Below are 10,768 nucleotides of genomic sequence, written 5' to 3'. Positions count from 1 at the left end.
CGAATAATTTCTCCGGCCATTTCTCGGCCACCATTATCCCAGATATCGGTAAAAAACTTTCCACCAATTATACTAGCTTCGGCCGAAGGATCTCTTGCACCTTCAAAGGACAAAGCAGCTTCGGACTGTGCTAAAATTTTTACATGTTCGCAGCCCTTCTTCTCTAAGATGGAGGCAATCCCTCTGGCACCAGAGAAGGCACATATATCTCCTCGGCTATTTAAAATTTCTTCGAAGGCCTCAGCTTCGTGGTCGATCCATTCGATGGGACCTTCGGGATTGCCTCTCGTAAAGTTTTCTTCGCTTGAGAAGGCGCCAACCCTGGCGAAGCTAGCTTTTAACTTCTTAACACACTATAGATTTGTTATAGCATCTCTTTCTGGACGAACGAAGCTCTTCAACAGTTATTTCTAGGTGATCGGCCCATTGGTCGCTGAGTTCTCGCTTTGTTTCTTCAAGTATGCGTTCTTCCTTGGCTCTGGCCAGTTGTTTCCGAAGATCTTCAATTTCCCGCTTCTGAGCTTCAGCTTGACCTTTGAAAGCAGCTTCGTCCTCCTTTATTTTATTTATCAATGAGTGCAACATTTTATCTTTTTCGAGACCTTCGTTCCTCAGTTCAATAACTTCGGAACGAAGGTTGCTCAGGGCTATAGAACACCCTTCGTCTTCAGCATCTTTCTGTGCCCTGAGGGCATTGCTAAGTATCAGGCCCTGCTAAGAGAAATATGTCTACGTCAATAGGTTTAAACAAACGAAAAATTTTGGACTCAACAAAAAATACAAGGATTTCATTTGTCGCACCTTTAAGCTATTGTAAGCTAGGCTGTCGGCCAGATCGTTCTTCGACAGCACCGAAAGCCCATCTTCTAAAGTTGGGAATCCGAAGCTCCTGCTCATCTCCCGACAGACAGAAATTTTCTTGCTGTCAGGGAGACAATACAAGAAGTCTTCTTCTCCACTGCCATTGAATATTAACGCCCCCTTTGGATATTTCAGTTTCTGGGCGTAGTGCTGGGCCTCTTGCTCTTCTTTTTCTGATAATTTTTTCCCGAAGCATGACGAACAATATAATCACGAACTTTGGGGGATGCTTCGGGGGCAATGACACCGGTTTCTTCAACAAAAGTTGGCTTTGTTATTTTTTCTGTCTCACTTTCCAAGGATTTTATCTTTACAGGCTCTGAGGGCCCAGCTTCGGTTTCAGTCTCTTGCCCTGGAGCTTTAGAATCAGAAATTTCAGTTGTCGTTTCAGGAATGACAGCAGCCCTCTTCGGAGGTGTGCTTGAAGATTTGATCGTTTCCAGTACATCTAGCACATTAGCCATTCTCTTTCTTTTTGGAGTCACTGCTGGCACTTTTTGATTTTTTACTGTCTCAATATTTGCTGCAGGACTCAAAACTTCTGATGTTTTGGATCCCTCAGTTGCTTCTTTTACCTCTTCCATTTTTTCTGTGGACGGCGCTTCGGCCTTCTCTTTCGTTTCTGATAATAAAATCTTTGATTGTTCCAATTCTATCTTTGTTGGCACTTCGGCCGTTTCTGCGACTTCCGGCAGCAAGGTTGGCTCGGCTGGTTTTTCAGCTTCGGTGGCCGAAGAAGTTTTTCCGGTAAACTCAGGCACCGAAGCTGGTTCAATATAGCGCGGCCGATGTGTAAGGACCTTTATCTTCTTTCTTTTCGGTTCTGGCTCGCTAGGAGCAGTTGCAGCTTCTTCTTTTGCAGAGGTTGTGTTTTTTCTTTTCTGCCTTCGAATGGGATAGCAATAGTCAGGGTAGACAAACCCGATTGCATCAAATACCTGATTCAGCCTCTTCTTCTTTCGGCCTCCGAAGGCTGCTGACATTGCAGTGTCTTCGGCCTTCGAATAAGCCCCAAGCAGTTCATCACTTAAATTTTCAATACTTTTTAACCAGTCATCATCTGGCTCAACGAATTTATCTCCAAATTTAAAAGTGTACTTCAACCTGATAAGTCCACCTTCGTCGGCCTCTTTTACGGTTTCTTGTGGCATTTCCCATTTCTCCGCGAGCGGCCATACCCTGAAGGCAATATGCTCTTGTACTAAGTCTCTCGTTCCAATGAAAGAGCAGACTGCACCGAAGGCCCTCTGGCATTCTTCGGCAGCTTCATTCATTTCAACCTTCGGCCTCCGAAGTCCGAAGCTTTGCCAGATAGGGCGCATAATTATACCTTTGATATCTTCTCGTATTGTCAGATCATTCTTCACATAAAACCATTCTGTCATCCAGTCGCCGGGCCATCTCTTCCGAAAGGTTGGCACGGGGCAGCTTGACCCGGACCGAGAAACGAAACTATAGCAGCCAAAATTATTGTGATACTGTTCCTTACCCCAAGGTTTTGTTTCGTATGATAATTCGTGTATATTGCAGAAGCTTTTTTGCATCAGGCTTCAGACCTTGGCTTCTCACGGCCCACACAAAGATATTCAGCCTTATGATTGCTTCGGGGGTAAGTTGGTGAAGATAGACTTCGAAGATTTTCAACACCTCCACGACGAAGCTGCTCAAGGGAAATCGCAGTCCAGCTTTTAAAAAGCTTCGGTACACTACGACTTCATTCTCTTCAGGGTGTGGGCACGTTTTTTCCCCTTCGTCGGCCCTCACAATGGATAAATCCCGGAAATACCTTCCTCTCATGTTGACAAGATGATTCTCTTTGATAGTTGATTTACCATAAACTGAATGGCTTGGTCGCCAGGGACGATCTTCGGAGTCTTCACCACCACTGTCCACATCATAGCTGTCACTGTCACCAGTATCTTCAGACAAACCTTCCATAATCTCCTTGGTGATTTTTTCTGTATTGGTCTTTGACATCGCTATAAGAAACCCCAAGTTTTTCTCTTCGTCCAGGCTCAGCTTCATCTCAGCAGCAGTCTTCTTATCCTCAGACATCTTCGGAGACACTAAAAACTATTTTCAAAGCCGAAGCTTCAAAACTAAAGGCTTAACAAATCTTAGTGCACAAGAGCTAAAAATTGAGTGAGCGGGAGCAGTTGGCCAGAGAGCGTGTCAAATGAGTTTGCGGTATGACCGTATTTATACGCCAAGTGCGTTGAAAATTGAAAGACCCCGCTTGTCAGTGAATGTTGCTATTCTAGCAAAGGGAAGGTGTTTTTTCGGACCTTCGGCGTAAAGCCTTCGTCCATGTCGCAATCTAAATTTATTATTTTAAACAAATTAATATTGCGAGGGGCTACTGTTGGGGACCTTCGGCATCCGAAGGTCCTCAAAAACAGGATTTAACAGTATTTCTGGAGTATAATGTGTGAACAGGTATCTTCAGACTCAAGTCGGCACCACAGTAGACCAGAATAATACGAAGGTTGATACAGCGCCGAAGGTGTGAGCAGGAAAGCTTCAGCGTGATAGCAGAAAGTGAAACCGACTTAAAGATGAAAAGGCTATTTAGACCTCGACAGATTACTATAGAATTATTATCAACTGTAAAGGGCATGAATGTAATTTTGTATGGGTTGTGTCCCGCGCCTATAAATAGGTGAACAGTACTCCCGTACTGTTCACGCTGACTTGGCATTCGCTTTTTGCGTCACACTTGTACTATCATCTCCTTCCAGTTGAAGGTACATTTGTAATTCAAAGATGTTTATGTCTATGTCTGATAGTAATATATAATTATTTATGTTATCTTTTATATTCTCTACATTTTATCCTTCGTCACTGTATAATAAATTTATGAAGATACGCTCTTCATCACCTTCGTCCGAAAATCATTATATCCTAAGGGAAATAATGCTTCGAAGGACGAAGGACTTTAGCGATTAACATTTTTTATGTTGCCTTGTTCTTAACTCCTAGCATTTGAGAACAAGTCCCCAACAATATGTGACGTCACATCTATGTGCCATCATAAAACACGGGCTTTGTACTATTTAAAGTGTGTAATTGTCTACCAGATAGACCTTGATCTAAAAAAGACAGTTTAAACACTAAGGACTAGTTTAAAAACTTAAATCCTCTTCGAAATTTCTGAAGATTGAGATTAATTTTCTCTCTAATCCTCGAGAATCCCGAAGAGATTTAAGTTTCCACTTTCCAAACTAGTCCTACTATCTCCAACAACTTATTCATACTCATATACATATTCAAACTATATTCTACAAACGTGTAATGTACATTGCAAAATGGTGTAAAACAGTATTTTGGGTGACTATATGGGTGCAATATATACCAGTTCACCCATATGGTCAAAAAAACACTGTTTTACAGTGTAATGTATATTACACTGTTTGTAGAGTGTACTTTGAATATGAATATGGGTATAGATAAGCTGTTGAATACAGTTTTAAATATATCACAACCGCAGCTTACTCTTTTATACAGCTCGCTAATAGAATAAACTACCACGGACAGAGCAGTCTCGGCACTCGTTACAGGACAACAATTTCCCTCGCCATCGCGTCCTTGTTCACGACAAGTCTCCCATCTTCATCCCTGGTGAAAAGCTTCTCCATCAGTTCGTCCCAACTCGTTCTACCTCCAGATTTTGTTTCCGTGGTTGTTTCGCTATGAGTATCAGAGGGTGGTGCAGTGCTATCCTCCTCCTGAATCTCCTCTTCAGACAGGTCCGCAGCATGAGGAACATCCAGGGTCTTTGCTCTCTGGAGAGCATTCTTGTGTTCCTCCTCAAAACTTTGCAATCTCTCCATCTTTTGCTGCGAAGGTGGAGTCGTTTCCTTCTTGCTGTTTATCATTAGCTGCAAAAAAACATAAATCTGTAATCAACAACAAATATTCACTGCAAAAGTTAGCATACCAATGCTGCAAGCAACCACAAGTTCCAGTATATAGAAGTTGAAGCTCTGCTGAGTTTGCTGCAACAAAGACGTACATTTCTGAACACTTTGTTCCCAAGTAGCTCAGCCTTTTTCCAAGTTTATTCATATTGGTAAAAGGTAGACATCTTCCAAATACAATTTACAACAAAAGAAAGATGACACAATTGTACTTCTTAATTTTACAACAGCTTTTAGGGGAAGAAAAATACGCACAAAAGAGAAATAGGGGAAGCAAACAAAAAGATAAAATGTAAAGCCAAATCTCAAACAAGTAGATGCTTGGAAAAATACAGTTTTGGCAGAGTTTTCCTTGGTTTTCCATATGGCAAAATCATATAAGTTAGTGATACAAACATGGTTCCACAATTTCTTGTTGAACATCTGCTATTTAGGAGTTGGTACATATCTTGTGATGCTATTTCGTTCTTATATTGGATATTTATATTACATATATGGTAGGGGAACTTCCCTATCATTTTCTAACAATTTCTTGTAAGTACAATGGTATATCAACCGTAAATATAATATGGCCAAGATTTAGCAATTGGATAAATGTGTAATCAACAAGATACTACAGTTTGCAGAGAGAAAGGGAAAGTACATGTTAAATTGTAAAAATAAATCTGGGACATGTAGTATAATGAGTTTATACCTCTAAAGCCTTTTGTGATTCTCGTTCAATCCAATAAATGCCATGATCAGAAGTGGTACTGCATGATAACACAACATGCTCAAAGCGCCCTTCCACTGGAATTGCAGTTCTAACCTCAGGTGGGAATCTTCCACATCTGCAGATGAGTAGAACTATATCCATTAAAAATATCATAGCATACTTTCGTGTACAACAGTGAAAAAAAATGTTAAATAAAACACCTTAAGCATTGTATTATGCAGGTCATGCTGTAATAGAACTCCTTCCCTCTTAATGAAATACGGGTCTCAACCCGCTCGCGAAAAAAAAATGTATTATGCACATCATGCTGTACCAACATACATCAAACCTAGGTACTGGCATGGATCACATTCCATGATAATAGGCCCTAAAAAGATATATTATCCGATAATCTCGAGATAACTCGCCAATTTCGAAACAACCTATCTGTACTAGGCTCCTGAACTCTAACTTATTCTTAATATTTGTAATTCATTTTATCTTTTAATTGACCAGAAGAAATGTAAGGAAGTTGAGGAAGGTAGCCTTCATCTGTTCAAACAATATAGAAGAATACATGATTGGAGCCTCCATACTCTCATGCATGAGCAGACTGAAGCTTTGCTGCTTTCTGCTAGAAAAAATACAAGGACTAAAAATCTTTGCTTTAAATCATGAAAAGACTGTAGTATGGATTATAATCCATAGGCAGGAGCTCCCATATACTAGAAGAGTAGGTTTTTGTTTATATTATTTATGACATAAAAAAAGAAAAGAGCAATTCGCAAGCAGGGGAAGATGCTATTTGCAATGACATGATACATTACCTGCAAAATTTCCTCTCAACGATATGATACATTCGCCCAGGTGCATACAGTCTTCTTGGATCTTTAAATTTTCTCTTGTCTTGTTTAAATGTATCTCTCAAGCAGATGAGAAATAGCATGCAGGGCAAGCTGTCCAAACTCCAAAGCATAAAGGCATGGTGAAAAACTCGATCATACATGCAGTTGTTCTTTTTCCTGAACAAATAAGAATCTGGAGACAGTGAACATGATCTAGTTACCAGAAGATAGAACCAAAAATGTACTCTAGCGGAGTCGGTGTTCTTGGCAAAAAGTCGTCCTGGAAGAGAGACCATAAAGGCAAAGACTTCAGATGAGACTAAGATTTCATTACTACCAGAGATAACAATTAAATTGACAATACAGGATTGGCTGAGTTCATAAAGGTTCATTTATTCAGAATAAGCAAGACAGCAACAGAACAACAACCAACATTGGTAGTTGCAGACTTGCAGCACACACAAATAGAATATATATAATATATTCAAGCACGCTATCTATGTTTCTTCAAAAATCTAAACCATGGTCTCTATTCTCTATCAACTCAACTTGCTGCATGAAACAAATTCATCACGTTGTGGGGCAATGAGAAAGCAGGGTCCATTTATCGGTACAGGCTGCTCCTCAAATTGAACATTGCATTCCATGATGGACAGATATGACTTAAACCTCCTCTAGACAACCTTTCTTTAGCGCGTGAAAACTAAACGATTCCTGCCGTTCCGTCTAATCAAACTAATTCAGCTTTGAAAGACATTCTCAATGAGGCAACAAGCAAAGCACATTTGATCCAATTGATCCCCTTTCCCCCTCCCCTCGCCAAAAAACCATCCCAACAGAGCAATTGTTCATCAAGGCAGAAAAATCAACATCCGGAGAACTCCGTGGCAACATCCTAATACCGCACGGAGCGACCACCTTAAGATAGAAGGTCCAACGCGCCTCCGTACCTGGAGCACGACGGAGTTGATGACGTCAGCGTACTTGACGGCGAGGTTGAGCGACATACACCTGGCGGGCGCGAGGGCGTAGCACTTGACTCGGCTCCTGGGTATGTTGTCGAACTCCTTGCGGTTGTTGACCACCAGCACGGTCATGAGCGCGGCGATGCCGGAGCCGAGCGAGTGGCCGGTGAGGATGAGCTTGTACTCGGGCCCGTAACGGCGCAGCAGGTTCCTCAGCGTCTCCGTCTCCCGCTCCAGGATGAACTTGGCGGCCTTGAGCAGGCCGTGGTGCACGTAGCCGCCGTCGAACATCTGCATCCCGAGCTTGTTGTCCATGAGCACCTGCGGAGGAATTCGTGACGCGAGCGACAACCCGTCAAACCTCTCCCGCTCACGACGGGACGGCCGATCGCCGATTGCTCGCGAGCTGGACGACGGAACGGAAGGCAGGCACCTTGTAGTCGGCGTTGCGCACGAGGTTGAGGCCGCGCACGGCGAGGATGATCTCCTTGTGCGCCTCGTCGACGTAGACGAGGTACGGCGGGCACGCGTTGCGGACCTCGTCGTAGTTAGCCCGCTTGAGGATGCCCTTGGGGTCGATATCGAAGTAGCCGTGCTCCGGCGGCGCGAACTTGGGGCTGGAGAGCTCCTCGTCGTAGTTCGCGAGCACGGCGCGGCAGAGGCGCGGGACGGGCTCGAACTCGTCGGCGGACGCCGGCGGCCACGTCTCGCTGTCGTAGGCGCCGATGTAGGTGAGCCGCTTCCACGCCCACCGCGTGCAGCCAAGGCACACCACCCACTCGAGCCCGCAACTCACCGACATGGCCGCAGCCCCCGACCCGCGTGCGCTCGATTGCCTCGAGACCTCGGGTTCTGGTGCGGTGGCGGCTGCCTGCGGTCGGCTCCTGGCCTCTTCTCTGCGGTCGGCTCCAGGCCTCTTCTCTGCGGTCTGCCGGTCGCCGGCTCGGTTCCCTCCGCCTCCGGCGGGCGCTGCGGGTCTGGACTTGGGGTTGGTCGAATTGTTTAAAAAATATATTTTCCAGCCTTGTTTCTTCCGGAACGCCCGAGCCCGGCGAGCTGGAGTGGGTGGCAGGGCAGGTCTGGTGGGGGCGCGGCGCTCCCTGTGTTTCTTCTGCCTCGCTGGCTGTGCAGTGCCTGCCGTGTGCGCCGCGCCGCAGCACACACGGCACACGTGCACTGCCAGTGCCACAGGCCGCTCTTCGCAGCTTCGCTTTCCTTCGTGGTGCTTTCGCACCACCGCGGTCACGACTCACGCCGCCGGAAGTTGTTAGGACGGCGAGGATCCGGACCGCGTAGAAAGCCGCCCATCGTTTTTGGGAGAGCACGGTCAACGAATGCATCCACGCAATTTCTAGCTGAGGAAAAGCGTTAACACCGCCTCTGCCTTATCTGGTGTGTAGAGTATTTCTTTCATCAAATAGGAATTTTTTTGGAATTTCACAAGAATTTCGCAAAATTCACACATGGTTGCTCTGTTTCAACTGCGTGATCAGGTCTACAACTGGACAAAGCAAAGATAAAGTTTTGGCCTTAAACAAGGGACCCAAGCAGTTGAGTGGTTGACAGCTAGCATATGTATAGGCTGATGCAATGATAGCACAGTACTCCAGCTAATTATCCTTGGTTAGTACCTGGCAGTCGAACTGTCGAAGGCGCTGAGGTCTGCGATTTTAGCCTGACCCATGGTTCATCTTATTACTCCTAAAATTATTCTCGTTGTAGTGTTATCATTACTGTTTTAGAGAAATTGCATTTCATCAAGTAAACTTAGCATAAATTATGAAGGTCTCACCTATGCAATTGTGAGAGCTGGCGCCATTCCTCTGCACGGCCAGGCACACAGTGTGGGCATTATTGATTGGCGGGTTCTCGTGCACAAGCATGTCCAGATAAAAAACAGGTCCGGTACGAGACAACAACCTGGATCAACGGTTAGCTCCATTAGGTTGCGTCCAACCCATTATCGATAGGTGACATGACGGCACACACTCTAGCCCTATTAGGTAGGTTGGATCCAACCAGCGATATAACGGCACACGCGGTCTATTAAATAATCTCAAAGTCATTGTTCTTTAATATACTAGAGTTTTAGTGAAGATTATTATGGAATGTGTGTTTCCCTTCTAGATGATATAAGTTGGAATATAATGGAAGAGTAAGAGCAGAGACGGATCCAAAGGGGGCAAAGTGGGTCATGCTCCCTCAATTTTGTACACCCTTTTATGTCTAACGATTATTTAGTATTAAGTGTAGAAAAAAATCAAAATTTTAGATAGTATAAAGTATTGTTCTAAATCTCTAACGAGGCGTTTAGATCCCTTCATTTTAGAGGAAATAGAATTCACTCAATAAAGTAACTTATTTATTTTGGAATTTGACATTCCACCACTTTCCAAAGTTCAGATATAAGCATATCTCAAATTCATAGGGTGGAGGATGAGAAATGATTTTATGCATTAGTAGAATTTGTTTCTACTCTGTAACTTACATGACACTCTTCGTCTCACTCCTATATAGTAAAATGTAGCACATAAATATCTCTGACATCTTACTAATAATAGTATACAAATATATTTTGTATAAAATCGAATTAGCTTAATTGATATATATATATATATATCTAAATTACTATTATTGGAATGGAATTCAATTCCAATGATTCAAATGGGACGTAAAACTAATATAATAGATAGTTGCTAAAATTAGTCGGGAGGTTTAGAACGGAACAACTAATTGTTAGCTATACCCCTCAAATAAGTATTAGTTGTTAGATGCACCAACTCAGCTAAAACCAGTTAACAGTTAACTCTAGAAATTTAGAACATGGCCTAAAACAACTGTGTTATGAGCCTGCTCGTCGGATCCTCTCGGTTCAGTCCTTGCATCTACCGGTCTAACTCTAATCTTCCCGACACCACCTAAACCAGTCTGCTCGCTGCCTCGTTTTCGCCGCCGACCCATTCCCGATACGACGCCACCCGACTTCGCCCCTTCCTGGCGCCTCCGTCCCTTGTCATGTTTTTATCATGACGTCGATCCGCTCGACAAGCTAGATCTCGCTCGTCGCAACAATACTGCGGTCGGCGGACTTGGCAAACTAGAAAATCATGACTCTCATGTAGTCTTTTTTGCCCCCCTGAATTTTCGTTCTGCGTCCGCCACTAGGTAAGAGGATAAAATATTAATTTGTGACCAAGCTGAAATAAGATTGTATTATGTATCTTATTTAAGCTTATTTATGATCTCAAAGTGATATTTTATCCTTATACCCTTCTACCATAATCTAACTTATATAATCTAGGAGGGAAACAAACAGAGCCTAAGTTGGACATCCATCTAGAACAAGGATTACAACTTATTCACAACTGAACAATGGATTATACCTTGGATTGACAATTTTGTGAAAGGTGAGTTTCAATAAAGTTCTTTTCTAGCACTAGGTTGGCACAAGTATCCCCTCGGTTTGAAATATATAAGTTACACTTC

The 10,768-nt window shown here is 43.4% G+C and overlaps 1 protein-coding gene across 2 annotated transcripts; it reads right to left on the bottom strand.

The window, feature by feature from the left end:
* Positions 1 to 3,884: 3,884 nt before the first annotated feature.
* On the bottom strand, positions 3,885 to 8,543 carry LOC100191619 (uncharacterized). 2 transcript variants are annotated; one of them, XM_035959359.1, is made up of 6 exons: positions 7,716 to 8,543; positions 7,268 to 7,603; positions 6,539 to 6,597; positions 6,300 to 6,437; positions 5,473 to 5,608; positions 3,885 to 4,739 (listed from the first exon to the last, which is right to left on the bottom strand). In XM_035959359.1, the coding sequence occupies exons 1-6, from the start codon at positions 8,082 to 8,084 to the stop codon at positions 4,413 to 4,415; spliced, it is 1,365 nt and encodes a 454-aa protein (XP_035815252.1). In that variant the 5' UTR covers positions 8,085 to 8,543; the 3' UTR covers positions 3,885 to 4,412. The 2 variants fall into 2 exon arrangements, with proteins under 2 accessions (XP_035815252.1, NP_001130520.1); NM_001137048.2 differs by having other exon boundaries at positions 3,888 to 4,739; positions 6,300 to 6,428; positions 7,716 to 8,358.
* Between the last annotated feature and the right edge of the window lie 2,225 nt (positions 8,544 to 10,768).

The sequence above is a fragment of the Zea mays genome, chromosome 6, assembly GCF_902167145.1.
Source record: "Zea mays cultivar B73 chromosome 6, Zm-B73-REFERENCE-NAM-5.0, whole genome shotgun sequence".
In the NCBI taxonomy this organism is placed as follows: Eukaryota; Viridiplantae; Streptophyta; class Magnoliopsida; order Poales; family Poaceae; genus Zea; species Zea mays.
This window is presented reverse-complemented; position numbering and strand designations above follow the sequence as displayed.

Coding starts and splice junctions, on each gene's coding strand:
- LOC100191619 (XM_035959359.1), bottom strand. CDS start 8,084: ATGTCGGTGAGTTGCGGGCTCGAGTGGGTGGTGTGCCTTGGCTGCACG. Junction 6,598..7,267: donor TCAACTCCGTCGTGCTCCAG/GTACGGAGGCGC, acceptor TCTCTCTTCCAG/GACGACTTTTTGCCAAGAAC. Junction 5,609..6,299: donor GTTGAGAGGAAATTTTGCAG/GTAATGTATCAT, acceptor ACTCATCTGCAG/ATGTGGAAGATTCCCACCTG.